Consider the following 20,082-nt stretch of genomic DNA (forward strand, 5'->3'; position numbering starts at 1 on the left):
TATCTTTATTTGTCACATGTACATCAAAGCATACAGTGTAATGCGTCATTTGCATCGACGACCAACACGGTCAGAGGGTGGGATGGGGGCAGCCTACAAGAGTCACCTTATTTCTGGCACCAACATAACATGGCAACAAGTTAATCACCCTAACCGTTACATCTTTTTGAATGTGGGAGGAAACCAGAGTGGTCACAGGGAAAAAGTACCAACTCCTTACAGACAGTGGTATCACCAACACTGAAAAAACATTGTGCTAACCACTATGCTACCGTGGTGCATTGCTTTTTTTGTGTGTGCCTGCAGCTCTCGCCTGCTTGGCAGCTGTGTAACTGCCAGCATTCATGCCTTTCAGGGGATGAGCCCATGATAAAGCGCAAGAAGGGCCCAGCCCCGAAGATGCTGGGCAACGAGGTGTGCAGCGTCTGTGGGGACAAGGCGTCGGGATTCCACTACAACGTGCTGAGCTGCGAGGGCTGCAAGGGCTTCTTTCGCCGCAGTGTCATCAAGAACGCGCAGTACACCTGCAAAAGCAGCGGCAAGTGCGAGATGGACATGTACATGCGCAGGAAGTGCCAGGAATGCCGGCTACGGAAATGCCGGGAGGCTGGAATGAGGGAACACTGTAAGCAGGCTTCAGGCGATCTTTGGGGGGAGAGGTGGTTGGGGAGGCGGGTATAACCCATTGGAAGGCAAATGCAAAGTTAACATTCATTTCCAGAGGACCAAAATATAAAAGCAAGGATGTAATGTTGAGGCTTTATAAGGCATTGTTCAGACACACTTGGAGGATTGCGAGCAGTTTTGGGCCCCATATCAAAGAAAGGATGCACTGGCATTGGAGAGGGCCCAGAGGAGGTTCACGAGAATGATCTGAGGAATTAGGGGGGATTTCGTTGAAACCAGTCAAACTTTGAAAGACCTAAATAGAGTGGACATGGAAAGGATGTTTCCAATAATGGGAAAGTCCAGGATCAGAGGACACAGCCTCAGAATAGAAGGATATCTCTTCAGAACAGAGCTGAGGAAGAATTTCTTTAGCCAGTCAGCGATGAATCTATGGAATTCATTTTCACAAATGGCTAGGGGAGCCAAGTCATTGAGTATATTCAAAGTGGAAGTTGACAAGTTCTTCTTTAGTCAGGTCATCAACAGTTCTGGAGAGAAGGCAGGAGAATGGGGTTGAGAGGGATAATAAATCAGCCTTGATTGAATTGCCCTCTAAGAGACTGCAACCTTGTTGTCGGGTTTGGAGGCTTGCGTTCCTCAATGACCCAGAGAGTTATGTTGGCTGGAGTCAGGGCCTTGTGCTTTGGCTCTTGGTAGGGTCATCTATGCCAAATATGTCAAAGGGTAAAGGCCAGACTAGAGTAGTCCACAGTCCTCCAGGTCTGAGGGTTCAGCTCAGGGTTAACAACCCTGAGTGGTCAAAAAACAATTGTTATGGAAACAGCCAAGAAGAATCCTTCTGTACAGACAGAGGTGGAGGACCTTCGTTGCTGCCCCAGACACTAGCAGCATAACAGATAGTAAGTAAGTGTGATCGAATGGCAGAACAGACTCAAAGAGCCAAATGACCAAATTCTGTGTCTATAATCTTATGGTGTGTACAAACTAGTATGGGAAACAGGCAGAGCCTGGAGAGACTCAGAAGAGTTTTTGCCAGACTGCTGCCTGGATTCTGAACTACACCGACAGGTTGGACAAGCTTGAATTCTTTTCTCTGGAGTGCTTGAGTCTCGGGAGACCTGGTAGAAGCTTATAAAATTATGAGAGGCGGAGATAAAATGGACAGACAGTATCTTTCTCCCATGGTAGAAATATCAGATGCTCGAGGGCATGCATTCGAGGTGAGGGGGGTTGGTAAGAGATGCATGTGGCGCTAGTTTTGTTTTACACAGAGTGGTGGTGGAAGCAGTTAATACTGAAGTTGAATGTTCAAGGAGTGGAAGGATATGGACCATGTAAAGGCAGAAAAGATTTAGTTTAGGACATAGAACATTACAGTGTGGTACAGCCCTTCAGCCTATGATCTCGTGCTGACCTTTAAACTATGATCAATCTAACCCTTCCCTCCTACATAACCATCCTTTTTACTATCATCCATGTGCCTATTGGAATTGTGATCTATTTGGAATCATGTTCAGCATGGATAAGATGGGCCGAAGGGCCTGCTCCTGCACTGTACTGTTCCATGTTGTTAGTCCCATTGAACACCAACACTACCTGATCTCACCATCGTGTGCCAAAGTGGTGGCTTCGCGCTTATCCACACAACGGTCCATCTGTCACGTCCTTGCTATTTCGGCAGAACGTGGCCTCGTGTGTTCCGACTCTCCCAGAGTCTCTGATCGTGCTTGTCACTGCCCGCAGGCGTCCTGTCGGAAGAGCAGATCCGCAGCAAGAAGCAGAAGAAGCGGGAGGAGGACCTGGCGCAGGCGGTGCTGGCGGCAGCGGAGGACTCGCCCGTGAGCGTGGACGTGGTACGGCTAACGCCGGAGCAGGAGGCGATGATTCAGCAGCTGGTGGCCGCCCAGCAGCAGTGTAACAAGCGGTCGTTCAGTGACCAGCCCAAAGTCACGGTGAGTCTGGAGTAGATTAGGCTACCTTTGTCACGCGAACATCGGAACATGCAGTGAAATGCTGCCCGACCTGCTGACTTTCTCCATCATCTTGTTTGTGGCTTGAGGTTGCTTCAGTGTGAATGCGGGATCTGGGCTGGTTGGTCAGTGCATTGCTGGACATTTACTGCCCTCCAGTTGGGTTGCATGAGAGAGAGATGATTAGTTTTATTTATCACATGTACTTTGAAGCTTCAATGACAAACACCGTTCGAGTTTGTGCCTGGGGAAGCCCACAAGTATCACCATGGTTCTGGTACCAATGTAGCATGCCCTAATTTACTAACCCAAACACACTCGTCTTTGGGATGGGGGGGGGGTGGAACCGGAGCACCCCGAGGAATTCCATGTGGTCACAGGGAGAACTTGCGAGCTCTTTACAGACAGTGGCAGGAATTGAACCCCAGCTGGTGATTGCTGCTCCTATAAAGCAACACGCTAATTGCTATGCTGCCGTCCTGACCTAATGCTTGGTGACGGAGACATTCATGTAAAGAATGCTTGTGCTATTTAATCAGAGTCAGCTTTAATATCACCAGCATGTGTCGCGAAATTTGTTGTTATGTGGCAGCAGTACATTGCAATACAAACGGTAAACTATAGTTAGAAACAAAGAAAAATTAGTGAGGATTCACTGTCCATTCAGAAATCTAACGGCAGAGGGGAAGAAGCTGTCCCTGAACCATTGAGTGTGCGCCTTCAGGCTCCTGTATCACCTCCCTCTATCAGCAGTGAGATGAGAGCATGTCCCGGGTGATGGGGGTAGTCAGTGACAGATGCTGCCTTTTTGAGGCATCGCTCCTTGAAGATCTGTAGATTCTTGTGAATTTAAGAACTTGAATTATTTCATTGAGCATTTATGGTGCAGATGGAGGCTATTTGATCCATTGTGTCTCTGCTAGGCAAAAAGCAGCCATCCAGCCTAACTCCATTTTCCAAAACTTGATCCATGAGTCTTACATCTGCTTAGCCCCCGATCAGGGTCACCTGAAGCCATGGGAGCAGGTGGTGGATGGTCGTATGAGGAGCTGGTGCACATCACAAGTCCTGGTTGTGTGACCACTGACAATAGGCAGGCAATCTCTGAAGAATATTGATAATGGCTGGGTTTATCTGTCTTGGAAAGACACTGCCCAGAAGAAATTAATAGCAAACAACTTGCGCAAATTTTCCAAGGACAGTCATGTGTTACAAACCCCGTAACTGGGTCACTTACCAGCAAACATAGAGAGGTCCGTTGAAGTCTATTGGTACTATTTTAACCGTATTTATTGATAAAAATACACAAAATAATATCAGTGCAAACATACAGATAATATATGTCGTCAATACTAAATCTAAAAGCGCGGGTATAATAATAATCAATAAGAAATAGCATTGCCTAGGGGATAACGTATTGTCCGATGGAAATATAAAAGTCACTGTTAGTTCGTTCAAGCTGCAGCGTTTTGGTTTGAGAGAAAGACAGGTTAAAACTTGCCCAGTCCTTTTATGATGTCAATCCTTCGAGACTCATTGGGAGTTGGTTTCCCCGTTGTTAGCTAAAAGCCGTTCTTCCGTGGTAAAGGACACCGGTTCCAGGGCAAATGGAACTGAATGCACGTGGTCTCCCCACCGGCTTCTGCTATTACGGGATCGCTAGCGTTTCTTCTGGTGCGTCTGAGGGGCTGTTCCCACAGACCCTCTTTAATCCTGACTCACAGGGTATCAGATGTCAATCAGGTTGGGAGGATGCAATCCCTCCACCAAACAGCCCACTTTGCCTGAGGGCTTCCACGTAGCACAATATTGTAGTATACAATTCAGTCTCCAAGAGACAATGGCCGTTTCCCGTAGCTTTATATCGCTGGGGGGGGGGGGGGGTCAAGACATTCCGAACGTCTCTCTCTCATTTCCTGGGTCTCCTGACCCAAATCAATAGCGATCCTGCGATTCTCAAAAAGGAGGGGGCTGCAGGCGTAACACATGGTACTGTGATCGCCTACATCATAATGATGATGACTCTTTAATCAGAGAGCATGGAAAAGCTCCTCCCAAGACCAGGATTCCCGGAGCTCAGTTCCCCGTCCCAACTGAGATAAACCAATACAGATTGGAAGTCAGTTTGCATCTCACCAGGCAAAGCACTTCCCATGGGAATGAGCTACTTGATTATTTTATGATGCCATAAAAATGCATTGGTTAATGTGATCACCAGTTGTTATTGAAGCTTTGATAATGCACATCCACCCAAAAGTCATTGCTTACACAGCGTCAGCATTAAACACACTTTCATCATTCAGTTTTAATAAAGCTGCTGTAGTTAGATGCAAGTTGATGAAGAATACCCGCTGTAGGAGCAAACTGAAAGTTCACATGGAGTTGGTTTTCGAAATACCAGGTGATTTATTAAAAACTGGTGTGAAACCAGTTAAACCTGATCATAAATTTGGTACAGATTTGCATCCTCGGTTAATGAGATTGCCAGTAAAGCTATACTGTTATAACAGAATGGTGGCTATTTGTTTTTTCATTAATGTGCCGTGGCCTATGACGAAGGTGATCATGGTCTTTCGATGACCATGGTTGTCCTTGGCATGTTTTTCTAGAGAAGGATTTGATATTAACTTCTTCTGGGCAGTATCTTTACAAGACAGGTGACTCCAGCCATTATCAATACTTTGTCGAGGTTGTCTACCTGGCGTCAGTGCTCAGGTGATATCTACCGGCTGCTCATACCACCATCCACCACCTGCTCCCATGCCTTCAAGTGACTGGTCGGGGAGGCTAAGCAGGTGCTACACCTTGCCCAAGGGTGACCTACAGGTTAACAGACGGAAGGAGCGCCTTGCACCTCTTTGGCAGAGACGTATCTCCACCTTCCCCCCCCCCCCCCCGTGCAAATGGTGGCGATAGGAAGGCTTAATTGAGTAACAAATTGGGTGCTGATTACAGAATAAAACTATCATCCACAGGTCTAACAGTAAATCCAATTTTCTTTTACAACTATAGGTGCTAAACATAATCAGAGAAGTTTCTGAAACTTGGACTTTGTTGCTGCTGTATTCCATATCTCTATTTTTGTCTGTGGATCCCTGTTACCACATTAGCACGATCCACATCCCTATTTATTAGTTATTAGCTAGCACTATTCCTTCCCCAACACCACCCTTAGTAATGCGGAGCAGTGCACGATATGTTGAGAAGCAGCTGGTCTATGACTGTGCCTGATGCTGGGGAGCGCAGGGGAGAGAATCCATTCAGATTTCCTACTTATTGTAGCCTGGAAGCAGAAAGATCAGCGTTTTTGTCACATGAACATTGAAACATACAGCAAAATGCCTCGTTTGCGTCATCAGCCAGCACAATGTGAGGATGTGCCGTGGGCGGTGTGCCGGTGTCCGAGATGGCATGCCCACAACTCACTAACCTTACCCTCTTTGTCTTTGGAATGGGGGAGGAAACCAACATACTTGGAGAAACCCCTTGCCGTCAGGGGGAGAATGTACAAACTCTTCACAGACAGTGGCAATTGCTGTATGTAAAGTGTCATGGCCAGCTCTCTATGAGAGCAACTCAGTCATTCCTGTTCCTCGGTTCCTGTCACTGTGATACAGTTTCTACTTTAGGGGCTAGGCAGAATATTAGTTTGGCATGAACTAGATGGGCTGAAGGGCCTGTTCCTGTGCAGTAGTGCTCTGACTCTAAGTACCTGCCTTTTTGAAAACTGCATCACAAGGTGACTATTCTTCAATAGTTTTTTCCATTTCTCATTGCCATTTCTGGCAGTGAATTGCAGAATCACAGTCAGTCACAGTCAGGTGTATTATCACCAACAATTTGCTGTTCTGTGACAGCATTACAGTGCAATATGTAAACTATACCATAAACTATAAGAGATATTTTTTAAAAATTAAATTAATGCAAAGAGAGAGCAAAAAATACATGCAATGCTCATGGGTTGGTTTGTTGTCCGTTTGGAAATCTGATGGTGGAGGGGAAGAAGTTGTTTAGTGTATGGAATTGTTGAGTGTGTGTCTTCAGGCTCCTGTACCTCCTCTCTGATAGTACTAATGAGAAAAGGACATTTCCCAGATGGTGAGGTCCCTTCAAGATGGATGCTGCCTTCTTGAAGCATTGCCTTTCCAAGATTTCCTCTATGGTGGAGAGGCTGGTGCCCACGGTGCAACTGACTGAGTTTACATCCCTCTGTGCAGCGACCCCTCCATACCAGATAGAGCTGGTATCTATCTATCTATGCCTCTCATCATCTAGTCACCTCTCACCCACCTTCATTCCAAAGAGAAAAGCCCAAACTCACTCAATCTGTCTTCATGAGACATGCTCTCTAATCCCGGCAGCATCCTGGTATTTCATTACAATTTCATATATTTGCTGATGGTTCAACCAGATGACCTTGTAGGTTGCAAGGAGGACACGGAGAGGCTTTGGGAGATGTAAACCGTGTAAGGAGATATATATATAATATATAAGGAGATGGATGTATTTAAGGCCAAGACAGAGTGGATCTGGGGAGGATGTTTCCAATAGTGAGGGAGTCTAAGACCAGAGGGGATTGCCTCAGAATATGAGGATGTCCCTTTAAAGCAAAGATAAGGAGGAATTTCTTTATCTAGTGGTGGTGAATCTGTGGAACTCATTGCCAGAGACGTCTGTGGGGGTCAAGTCATTGGGTATATTTAAAGTGAAGGTTGATAGTTTCTTGATTAGTAAGTATGTCAAAGGTTAGTGGGAGAAGGCGGAAAGAAGGGGTTGAGAGGAATTTGAAATCAACCCTGATCGAATGGCAGAGCAGACTTAATGGGCTGAATGGCCTAATTTTGCTCCTATGTCTTATCCCTTACTTTACGGAAAAGTGTGAGTTTAGCCACGGACCTTGACTCAGCCCTTTTTGCTGTGCTGCATCGATTATTCAGAGTTTTGCTTTGAGATATTGCAGGGCGATCTTTGGCACCCGCTGGAGTCGGCTTTGTTTTAGTGTCTTGTCTCTCGATTCCTGACTTCTGGCTACGCACTCCCTCTGTCGATGCCCTTTATTGGCACGAATCCTGTTGATGTTTCGTTTAGAGATGCAGGCCCTTCTGTCCCATTCACCTATTAATCCATGTGTGTTTGGAATGTGGGTGGAAGCCGGAACACTTGGAGGAAACCCACGCGGCCATGGGGAGAATGTACAATCTCCTTACAGACAGCGTTGGGAATTGAACCTGGACCACTGATGCTGTATTGGCATTACATTAACCACTGCAGTACTGTGCCACCCCAGGTCAGCCCCTCTTTCGATGTCATTGAGTCCCTCTCCTATCAGGAAAGGGCTGTAGGAGACAGTGATCTGTCCAACAGATCCGAGGACTCGTCTGGTTGTGACCTTTGGTGCTGCCCTTATGGAGTTCACGTGTTCTCCCTGTGATGCTGTGGGCTTCCTCTATATGTCTCAGTTTCCTCCCCCTTTCCAGAGATGTGATTTAAGATAATCGACTACAAAAAAATTTTGGTTTAGGTAAATGGGTAAAAGAATTAGAGGAGTTGAAAGGTGTTTGTGTGAGAGAATAGAGGAAATGAGAAAATAAGGAATGGGGTTAATTTAGTTGTTCCCTGGGAGCTAGCAGAGACCAAGTGGGCCAAATGGGTTCATTTGGTGTGATTACAGGGTGCCCAGCACAATCCTTGTTGATTTGATTTGATGGAAAATGATGCATTTCGCTGAATGTGACAAATAAAGCTAGTCTTTAAATCTTTGTTGCGATTCTTAGCATCTTCAAGAAAGAAGCGGTTTATAGTAAGGAAGTCAAACACAACGTTAGTGTTTATTTCAAGGATGTAATGCTGAGGCTTTATAAGGTGCTGGTTAGAATACATTTGGAGTATTGTGATTAGTGAGAAGGCATGACATGCTATATTAGGAGTTAGAGGCGACTTGGTATGTCTCCAAAGATATTCACAAATTTCTCCAGATGTTCTGCAGAAAGCATTCTAACTGGTTGCATCACCACCTGGTATGGAGAGGCCACTGCACAGGATAGGAAAAAGCTGCAGAAAAATGTAAACTTAGACAGCTCCCTCGTGGGCAGTAGCCTCCCCAGCATCGAGGACATCTTCAAAAGGCGGCATCCATCTTTAAGGACTCCCGATAAATTTCACGACATATGCCAGTGATATTAAACCTTTTCCCGATTCTGAGTTTTCAGCCCCATTTTGAAGAAAAGATGTGCTGGTGTTGGAGAGGGTGTGGGGGTTGTTCATGAGAATGATCCCAGGAATGAAAGGGTTAATGGGTGTGGAGTGTTTGATGGCTCTGGGCATGTACTTGCTGGAATTTAGAAGGAGGAGGGAGGATCTCACTGAAACCTGTCGACTATTGACAGGCCGAGATAGAGTGGATGTGCAGAGGATGTTTCCAATAGTAGGGGGGGTCTAGGACCAGAGGGCACAGCCTCAGAATAGAAGGATGACCATTTAGAACGGAGGCGAGAAGGAATTTCTTCAGCCAAGATCTGTGAAGCTATGGAATTCATTGCCACAGACAACTGTGGAGGCTAAGTCATTGGGTATATTTAACTTGGAGATTGATAAGAACTTGATTAGTAAGGACACCAAAGGTTACGGAGAGAAGGTAAGACTGGGAGAATTGAGAGGGAAAGTAAATCAAATATGATTGAATGGTGGAGAAGACTAGATGGGCTGAATGGCCTAATTCTGCTCCTATGTCTTGTGGTTTTATGCCATCAAGTTAAAAGCTACCCAGACGGAATATGAGGTGTTGTTCCTCCAACCGGACTACGAAGCAGTGGTGGCTACCTCAGTAAAAATATTTTTAAGTCAAGGTTGGATAGATTTTTGCAAAGTAGGGGAATTGAGGGCTATGGGGAAAAGGCAGGTAAGTGGAGATGAGACCGTGGTCAGATCAGCCGTCATTTTATTGAATGGTGGAGCAGGTTTGACAGACCTGATGGCCTGCTCCTGTTCCTATTTCTTACGTCCTCATTATGGCAGTAGAGGAGGCCATGAACTGTCATGTCAGAGTGAGACGTCAAATTGAAATGTTTGGGTACTGAAAAATCCTGCCTTTTGTGGCAGACAGAACAAAGGGATGCTAGACAAACTTGTGTGGTCGTATCTGGAGGTTCAAAGGTTGAGGGGGGACTTAAAGAATTTCAGAGTCAGATTTATTAACTCAGATGATGTGAAATTTATTCATTTGAGGCAGCGGTACTGTGCAAAGATATAAAATTGCTATAACATAAATATTGCAAAAGTAAGGAATATGTATTACTGGATTATTCAGAAATCAGATAACAGAAGAAGCTGTTTCTGAATTGCTGTGTGTATAGGGCTTCTCTACCTCCTCCCTAAAGGTAGTAACGAGAAGAGAGCATGTCCTGGATTGCGTGAGTCCTTAGTGATAAATGCCACTTTCTTGAGACACCGCTCTTGAAAATGTAGGAAGGATGGAGCTGGCTGAGTCTTAAAATTATAAACTGGATCTTAAGCTTTATACAATTGAGGGACTCAGGTAGGGTAGACAGTCAGAATCAGAAGACCATAAGATATAGGAACAGAATTTGGCCCATTGAGTCCGCTGCACTATTTTATCATGGCTGATTTGTTTCCTCCACAACCGCCAGTGGCAACAAAATCCACAGATTCACCACTCTCTGGCTCAAGAAATTTCTCCTCATCTCCATTCTAAATGGACTACCCTCTATTCTGAGACTGTGTCCTCTGGTCTTAGACTCTGCCACCAGAGAAAACATACACTCCACATCCACTCTATCGAGGCCTTTCAACATTCAATAGGTTTCAATGAGATCCCCACCCCCCCGCTTTATTCTTAATTCCAGAGCCGTCAGACGCTCTTCATATGACAAGCCTTTCAATCCCAGAATCATTTTTGTGAACATCCTCTAATGTCAGCACATCCCTTCTGAGATCAGGAGCACAAAACTGCTCACAATTAAGTGAGGCCTCCAACATTACATCCTTGCTTTTATATTCTAGTCCTCTCGAATTGAATGCTAACATTGCATTTGCCTTCCTCACCAACTTGCAAATTAACCTTTGGGGCTTGCTGAATGAGGACTCCCAAGTCCCTTTGCACCTCAGATTTTTGATTTTTTTTCCTCCATTTGGAGAATAGTCTGTGCTTTTATTTCTTCTACAAAGTACATGATCATACACTTCTCGACATTGTATTGCATCTGCCGCTTCTTTGTCCATTCACTTAACCTGTCTCAAGTCCTTCTGCAGGTTCTCTGCTTCCTCAAAATTACCTGCCCCTTTATCTATCTTCGTGGCAAACAGCCAGAAAGCCATCGATTCTGTCATCCAAATCATTGGCATATAACATAAAAAGAAGCAGTCCCAACCACCAGTCACTGGCAGTCAACCAGAACCTTCGTTCCCACTCTTTGCCTCTTGCCAATCAGCCAATGCTCTATTCATGCGAGTATCTTTCCTGCAATATCATGAGCTCTTATCAAACAGGTTCTTGTTAAGCAGCCTCATGTGTGGCACCTTGTTGAAAATACAAGAATGCAACATCCACCAATTATCATTTGTCTATCCTGCTTGTTATTTCTTCAAATAATTCCAATAATTTGTCAGGCAAGATTTTCCCTTAAGGAAGCTATGCTGACTTTATCATGTGCCTCCAAGTACCCTGAGACCTCATCCTTAACATTTGACTCCAACATCTTCCCAATCACTGAGGTCACACTGACTGGCCTATAGTTTCCTTTCTTCTGCCTCTCTCCCTTCTTGAAGAGTAGAGCGACATTTGCAATTTTCCATTCCTCAGAATCCATTGGTCTTTGAAAGGTCATTACTAATGCCTCTACAATCTCTTCAGCCACCCCTTTCAGAACCCTGAGGTGTAGTCCATCTGGTCCAGGTGATTTATCTACCTTCAGACCTTTCAGTTTCCCAAGCATCTTCTCTAGTAATTGCAACTTCACTCACTTCCGCCTCCTGACATTCTCGAACTTCCAGCATACAGCTAGTATCTTCTACAGTGAAGACTGATGCAAAGTTATTAAGTTCATTTGCCTTTCTTTGCCCCCATTACTATCTCTTCAGCATAAATTTCCAGCAGTCTGATATCTATTATGGGTAACTTACCTTTGTATTCCATCTTTTCCTTCTTTGTGACTTTTATAGTTGCCTTCTGTTGTTTTTTAAAAGCTTCCTATTAATTTTTGCTCTATTATGTTGACTCCCTTTGGTTTTTATTGGCTTTGACTTCTGTTATCAGCCATGGGTGCATCATCCTGCCTTTAAAATACTACTTCTTTGGGATATATCCAGCACCTTCTGAAATACTCCTAGAAACTCCAGCCATTGCTGCTCTGCTAGTGTTCCCTTCCATTCAGTCTTGGCCAGCTTCTCTCTCATGCCTCTGTACCCCATTGTAATACTGATATATCTGACTACAATTTATCCTTCTCAAATTGCAAAGTGAATTCTATCATATGGTAACACACACAAAATGCTGATAGAACACAGCAGGTCAGGCAGCACCTATAGGGAGAAGCGATGTCGACGTCTCGGGCCGAGACCCTTCATCAGGACTAACGGAAAGAAAAGATAGTAAGAGAGTTGAAAGTAGTTGGGGGAGGGGGAAATGCGAAATGATAGGAGAAGACCGGAGGGGGTGGGATGAAGCTAAGAGCTGGAAAGGTGATTGGCGAAAGTGATACGGAGCTGGAGAAAGGAAAGGATCATGGGATGGGAGGCCTCAGGAGAAAGAAAGGGGGGGGGGAGCACCAGAGGGAGATGGAGAACAGGCAAACAACTAAATATGTCAGGGATGGGGTAAGAAGGGGAGGAGGGACATTAACGGAAGTTAGAGAAGTCAATGTTCATGCCATCGGGTTGGAGGCTACCCAGCCGGTATATAAGGTGTTCCTCCAACCTGAGTTTGGATTCATTTTGACAAAAGAGGAGGCCATGGATAGACATATCAGAATGGGAATGGGACGTGGAATTAAAATGTGTGGCCACTGGGAGATCCTGCTTTTTCTGGCGGACCGAGCGTAGGTGTTCAGTGAAACGGTTTCCCAGTCTGCGTCGGGTCTCACCAATATATAAAAGGCCACACCGGGAGCACCAGACGCAGTATACCACACCAGCCGACTCACAGGTGAAGTGTCGCCTCATCAGGAAGGACTGTCTGGGGCCCTGAATGGTGGTGAGGGAGGAAGTGTAAGGGCAGGTGTAGTACTTGTTCCGTTTACAAGGATAAGTGCCAGGAGGGAGATCGGTGGGAAGGGATGGGGGGGACGAGTGGACAAGGGAGTCGTGTAGGGAGCGATCCCTGCAAAAAGCAGAAAGAGGGGGGGAGGGAAAAATGTGTTTGGTAGTGGGATCCCGTTGGAAGTGGCGGAAGTTACGGAGAATTATATGTTGGACCTGGAGGCTGGTGGGGTGGTAGATAAGGACAAGGGGAACCCTATCCCGAGTGGGGTGGCGGGTGGATGGGGTGAGGGCAGATGTGCGGGAAATGGGAGAGATGGGTTTGAGAGCAGAGTTGATGGTGGACGAAAATCATATGGTCACTGTTTCCGAAGGGCTCCTGTACCTTAACAACATACAAAAAATGCTTTGAGTGTGTTGTTTGAATTTCCAGCATCTGCAGATTTCCTCGTGTTTGCTCCTGTACCTTAAGCTCCCTAATAAGTTACAGTTCATTGCACAACAAAATAGGCATTCAACAAAATTCCCCTCTTGGATCCACCACCAACCTGATTTTCCCAATCTGTCGACATGTTGAAATCACAATGACTATTGTAATATTGTCCTTTGTGCTGTTGTAATTTGTAGACCACATCTTTGCTACCTTTAGGAACCCTGACTCCCATCAGGGTCTTTCTAAGGATTTGATTTTTTACCAACAGATTTTTTTTTTACCTATCCTGCTTACCTGCCTGTTGTTTTTTTCTTGGACATTAAACTCCCAGCTGTAATCTTATTTCAGCCATGATTGAGTTAATGCCCACAGCATCATACATGCCTATCTGCAACAGTACTACGAGTTCATCTGCCGTATCTTATTCTGTATACTGTGTGCATTCAAGTGTAGCGGCTTCTGTCTTTTTCGATTTTGGTCCCCTTGCATTGAAGCTCATCCCTTTGACTGCAGCCATCAGCCGGCCCTAGTTAGCAGTCTCACTAGACACTCCCTCTCTTTGTACCCCAGCCTCAGCACTAACACGCCGGTTCCCATTACCCTGCCAAATTAGCTTAAACCTTCCCGAACAGCTCTAGAAAATCTGCCCGCAAGGAAAGGAATCTTACCCCTAAGGTATAAATCTTAAGTTCTAGAGGGCATGCAATTAAAGAGAGAGAGGGAAAAGTACAAAGGAGATGTGCAGAGCAAGATTGTTTCTTAGAAAGTGGTGGGTACCTGAAATGGGCTGCCAGGGATGGTGGTGGAAAAGAACTGAGTAGTTGCATTTTAGAGGTGTTAGATAGACAGCCACATGGATAGGCAGGGAATGAGAGGTGGTATATGAATCAAGTGCATTCAGAAGAGATTTAGTATAATTTGGCATCTTGGTCAGCGCAGACGTTGTGGGCCGAAGGGCCTGTTCCTGTGCTGTGCTGTCCTGTTCTATGTTCTGTGAATGTCGAGGGTTATTACTGAATACAAGCAGCATTTCATTCAGCCTTGTCTCCCTCCCCAGCCTTGGCCACAGAGCAACGACCCCCATAACCGGGAAACCCGGCAGCAACGCTTCGCACACTTCACGGAGCTGGCCATCATTTCAGTCCAGGAGATCGTTGACTTTGCCAAACAGATCCCGGGCTTCCTTGACCTCTCACGGGAGGACCAGATTGCACTACTGAAGGCGTCCACAATTGAGGTGAGCCAGAACAAAAGCTTTTCTGTTGTATAAGGCTACCTATTGTATAATAGTGAAGACTGGTACTTCAAATTGATCCATCGGGATGGGGCTAGCCAGTTTGTTCTTGACGTTCTCGGAATCAGGTTTATTGACACTGGCATATGTCATGACATTTGTTGTTTTGTGGCAGCAAACCAGCGCATTGCAGAAAATAATTATACAAAATAATATATGTATACTTCTTAAAAAAAGATAAATGAAGCGCAAAGATGGTGAGGTAGTGTTCATGGGTTCGTTGTCTGTTGAAAAGTCTGATGGCAGAGGGGAAGAAGCTGTTCCTGAAATGTTGAGGTTGGGTCTTCAGGCTCCTGTACCTCCTCTCTGATGGTAGTAGTGAGAAGAAGGCATGTCCGAGGTGGTGAGGGTTCTTGATAATGGAGCCACCGTCTTTTGAAGACGTCCTTGACGGTAGAGAGACTTGCAGTGTTGCAGTGATGGATCTGGCTGATCTATAACCCTCTGCAGTCTCTTATGATCCTGTGCTTTGGAACCTCCTTAGAGGTGGTGATGCAGAATGCTCTCTCCACCTGTAGAAATTTCACAATTATATGAGTTTGAGGTAAAGGTTTATGAATATCTGCCAGTATGCTCAGTAATTCATTTATTATTGTCATGTGTAGCAGGATAGACTAAAAAGCTTTGCTATCTATTCCAACCATTCTGTTCACAACTCCACTAAGATGGTACAAAAAAAAGCACAATAGCAGCAGAATATTAAGTTACAGGTAAAGAGAAAGTACATTTCAGGTAGACAATAAGGTGCAAGGGCCACAACGAAGCAGGTTTAGAGATCGAGAATTTACATTCATTGTACAAGAGGTCTGTCCAAGGTACCAGGTTTCAAAGATAGAGCATCCCAAAACAAATCTCCCAATGTTGCAGGTATAAAAATCACATTGTGAAATTCCTTGGTTGGCAATTTGATCAGAGAAAGTTACCACAAGTGAAGAAAAGAATAGCAGTAATTTAATTACTAATTTTTAATGTTAATTGACTTTCAAACTGTTCGGGTTCTCCTCGGATCTCTGTTGATTGTGCAGTCCCAGAATCAATCAATAATAATCTGGCTTGAAAGAAAGCACTTGTTCTCATATCTGAATAAAATAGGGCAGATTTAAAATGTGAATTGGGTATCATCTCTCAGAGGAGAAATGAGTCTTTAATAACTTGGATTTCTTTTAAACTGAGGTTCAGCATGGAATAAAAGGCAGTAAACCAGGAAAGATTGAGGGATGACTCAAATCTATAAATAGGCTGGTGAATTATAGAAATGTGGATTCAGATTTTGTGATGAGTCTTTCTTTTATTCCTCCCACGTACTCATCAAGTCTTTGATCTTCCCAATTTTTTTTTCTCAGCAATATTTTTACTTTTTTAAATCAAAAAAAGCATAGTACAAAGGAGGTTTGTGCAGTACATGACAAATGTACAATTCACATCTATGTAAGAGATGCACCCACAGTACAATCATGCTTTGGTTGCCTCCCTGCCCCGACCTACCCCTCCCAATTCCCATCTCCAAGCCATCATTGCATTAGCAAAAAGGGTTAAACAGAACCTTTATCCCCACAGAACTGCATTGGTATAGAAAAGGTGTATTTTCCTAACATAAACTGTTGTATGTTTACACGTCTGAGTTTTTGGAATTTTACTGGAGAATGCTGAAAGTCAGGGAGTTATGTGCAGAGGAAAAGAAGAAGGGATGAACCTTTAGTTTGGCTGGGAATTCTAAAAATATTCAAGAAAGGGTCCCCACACCTTTTGGAACTTTATGTCCGAATGGAGAGTTGAATAATGGATCTTCTCAAGGTATAGACTGGACATGATGTCCCGAAGCCACTGAGCATGAGTGGGTGCTTCCCAATTTTTTCTTGTATAGTTTCTGTCTCTGCTTTCTATAAGAGTTGCTCACGACATTCAAAGAGTTGGAGTAAAAGGATTTCATTCTTTCTCATCATCATCTTGGATATGGTTGACCACAGATGGCTCCTTTAATTTCTCATTCTTCACCCAGTGGTCCACGTGGAGTGGACTACACTCAGGTCCATTCTTTAGATGGACTTCTGTAAGGGTTCTGACCCGGTCCCGTAAGGTGGGCTAGACCAGAAGGTTAAGGCACAAGGGATCCAAGGCGAGTTGGATATCTGACAGGAGACAGAAGATACTGATAGGTGGGTGTTTTTCGGAATGGAAGGCTTTAACTAGTAGTGTACGAGTAGTGCTAGGACTTTTGCTGTTTCTAATATCTGTACATGTCAAAGTTAAATTAAAAATTATTATCAAAGTATGTATCTGTTATCTTGAGATTCATTTTCTTGCAGGCATTTACATGAAAGTAAAAAAAAGCACAAGAAATTACAGAAATCGATACATAAACAAAGACTGACAAACAACCAATATGCAAAAGAAATCAAATCGTGCAGACGAAAAACCTGAGAAAATGAATTGTAAAAGAGTCCTTGGAAGTGAGTCTGTAGGTTGTAGAATCAGTTCACATTTGTGGTGAGTGAAGTTATCCACACTGGCTCAGGAGCCTGACGGTTGTAGGGTGATAACTATTCCTGAACCTAGTCGATCCAGGGGAATCTAAGGCTCCTGTACCTCCTGCACAGTTGTGGTAGTAGTGAGAAGAGAGCATGGCCTGGACAGTGGGGGTCACTGATGATGGATGAAATTGTGGGGGTCTGATGCACAAGTTTGTAGATGACATGAAAGTTGGTTGTGGATAGCAAAGATAGCAAGGACACAGCGGGATAGAGATCAGCTGGAAGGTCGGGTGGAGTGGTCACAGATGGAACTTAATCCAGGCAAGTGTGAGGTCACGCACTTTAGGAAGTTAAATTCTGGTCAGATATTGTGAGGAAATAACAAGGACCTTAGAAGCATTGACAAACAGAGAGAGACCTCGGGACGCAAGTCTGTAGTTTCCTGAAAATGAAGATACAGGTGGTCAGGCTAGTGAAGAAGGCCAAGGAAGATATTGAGTATAAGATATGGGATATTAATCTTTCAGTTGTACAAGATGTTAGCTGGATCACACTTGGAGTATTGTGTACAGTGCTGCTAACCACACTATAGAAAGGATGTGGTAATGACAAGTGCAGATGAGATTCATCAGGGCATTGCCTGGACTGGACAACTGTTTATAAAGAGAGATTGGATCAGGACAGGGAAGATAAGGGATTATAAAATTGATTTACACATTTGCAGGATAGAGCCATTTTTCTTAGGGCAGGGTGGTCTGGAGGGCACAGGTTTAAGGTAAGAGAGGAAAAAGTTAAAGAAGAACTGAAGGGTAAGTTTTTCTACCCAGAGCATGGATTAGCAGGAATGAGCTGCAAGAGGAGGTGGTAGAGGCAGGTACAATTACAGCAATGAGTTTTACAATAAACTCTAGTGAGGCCGCACCTGCAGTAGTGCATACTTGCCCTATTATAGGGAGGATCTCAAGGCTTTGGAGAGGATGCAGAAGAGGTTTACCTGGATTAGAAGGCATATGCTATAACAAGAATTTGGACAAACTTATTTTTTTTTGGAGCGGCAGGCTCAGGGAGGATGTGATAGAGGTTTATAAGATTATAAGAGGCACAGACAGAGTAGACAGACACTATCTATTTCTCAGGGATGAAATGTCTAATACCAGAAGACATGCATTTAAAGTAAGAGAGGGCAACTTCAAAGGAGATGTGAGTGGCAAGTATTTTACACGGTAGGTGATATATGGTGGATTGTGCTGCCTGGGGTGGTTGGCAGAGGCAGATAAATTAGGGATATTTAAGAAATAGACACATAAATGTGAAGAAAAGGGAAGGATATGGACATTGTGTGGGCAGAAGGGATTAGTTTGGTTGGCCATTTGATTACAAATTTAATAGGCTTGGCAAAACATTGTGGGCCAGAGGGCCTGTTCCTGTGCTGTACTGTTCTGTGTAAAATTTGAAAGGCATCTGGATGGGTACCTAGTTTTGAAAGGAGTGGATGGATGTAGGCAATGGGATTAGTGTAGATAGGCATCGTGATTCAGCATGGATAAAGTGGGTCAAAGGCACATTTGTACTGTACAATTCTATTTTCCTATCCCTATAAGCCCTCCCGGAATATCTGTGCCTACACATCACCGAATTTACCCACCCTACTGTTGACGGCTGCACCTGAAGATGCCAAGGTTAAGCTCTGAAGTTGCTCCCCAAGGTGTGTAAGATCATGAGGGGCAGAGACAAGATGGCAACACATCGTCTTTTTCCCTAGCGAAGGGCTGCTAAAACACAAGGGCACGGGATTAAAGCACAAAGCATTCTGCAGATACTGGAAATCCAGACCAACGCACACAAAACGCTGGAGGAATTACACCGCAGCGTGCAGGATTTCCTGATCCCTATTCCGATGGCCTCCTTTTCTGCCACATGTGGCCACTCTCAGGCTGGAGGAGCGACAACTTGTATTTGGACTTCGTAGCCTCCAACCTGATGGCATGAACATTGACTTCTGATAGCATCTCCCTCCTCCCCTTCTCTCTTATCCATTCCCCATTCTGGCCCTTTCTCCTCACCTGCCCATCACCTCCCTCTCCTTCCCTTACTCTTTCTCCCATGGTCCTCTCTCCTCTCCTATCAGATTCCTCCTTCTTCAGCCCTTTACCTTTTCTGCCTATCATATCCCAGCTTCTTACTTCAACCCCCCCTCCACCACACACCTTTTCCTTCACCTTGTCTCACCTATCTCCTGCCAGCAGGTACTCCTTCCCCTCCACCCATGGTCTCATTCTGGCTTCTGCCCCCTTCCTTTCCAGTTGGGGTGAAGAAACATTGACCGTTTATTCTCCTCCGTAGATGCTGCTGAGTTTCTCCATAATTTTGTGTGTGTTGCTCAGGGGATACATTTAAGTTCAGAGGCAAGAGATTTAAAATGGATGTCAGGGGCAGCTTCTTCACAGAAAGCATGTTGCATGTTTGGAATGAGCTGCTGGAAACGATGGTCAAGGCAGGCAATTTAATAGCGTCAAAAAGCCATCTAGATAAGTACATGGATAGGGTGGTGGGTTTGGTTTAAAGGGCTAAATGTGGGCAGATAGGACTAATCACTGGCAACACAATATGGACAAGTTGGGCCGAAAGGCCTGTTTCCATGCTCTATGACTCTATGACTAAGCTCTCCATTTCTTTAACTTCAACTTTGAAACTCCTTGAAATCTGCTTTTTTGTCCATGTTTCAGGTGATTTTACCTAGCCATTCCTTCTGTCACTTTCTTTGACAGCAGATCTATATCACACCTTTAAGATGCTGACGATGTTTTATAAATGAAGCTTGCCATTAATCTTAAAATAATGAGGTGAAATGCCACAGTCTAATTGTCTTTTTCAAGTCCTGTCTCATTTCCTGTACTGTGGATTCTGCTCTAATTCTGGCCCACAAGGAAGAGAATTACTCTTTGTATCTGCAGATTGATTGAACTTCCCTTTCACTTCTATTTTGCATTTGTGTTAAATGTTGACACTTTTTAGAAACTCGCCAACCTTTGGACCCAATCATATACTACTTACTGGTCGATAACCTTTCAT

General features: G+C 44.5%; 1 protein-coding gene across 2 annotated transcripts in view; it reads left to right on the forward strand.

Moving 5' to 3' along the window:
- The window catches only part of nr1h3 (nuclear receptor subfamily 1, group H, member 3), a 78,326-nt gene that overhangs the window by 30,317 nt on the left and 27,927 nt on the right, over positions 1–20,082 (forward strand). For both annotated transcript variants that reach the window (XM_059953948.1, XM_059953949.1), the window contains exons 5-7: positions 356–625; positions 2,374–2,582; positions 14,303–14,482. In XM_059953948.1, coding sequence (XP_059809931.1) covers positions 356–625; positions 2,374–2,582; positions 14,303–14,482 — 659 coding nt within the window. The remainder of the gene's footprint in view (positions 1–355; positions 626–2,373; positions 2,583–14,302; positions 14,483–20,082) is intronic.

Source organism: Hypanus sabinus, chromosome 29, assembly GCF_030144855.1.
Source record: "Hypanus sabinus isolate sHypSab1 chromosome 29, sHypSab1.hap1, whole genome shotgun sequence".
Taxonomy (NCBI): Eukaryota; Metazoa; Chordata; class Chondrichthyes; order Myliobatiformes; family Dasyatidae; genus Hypanus; species Hypanus sabinus.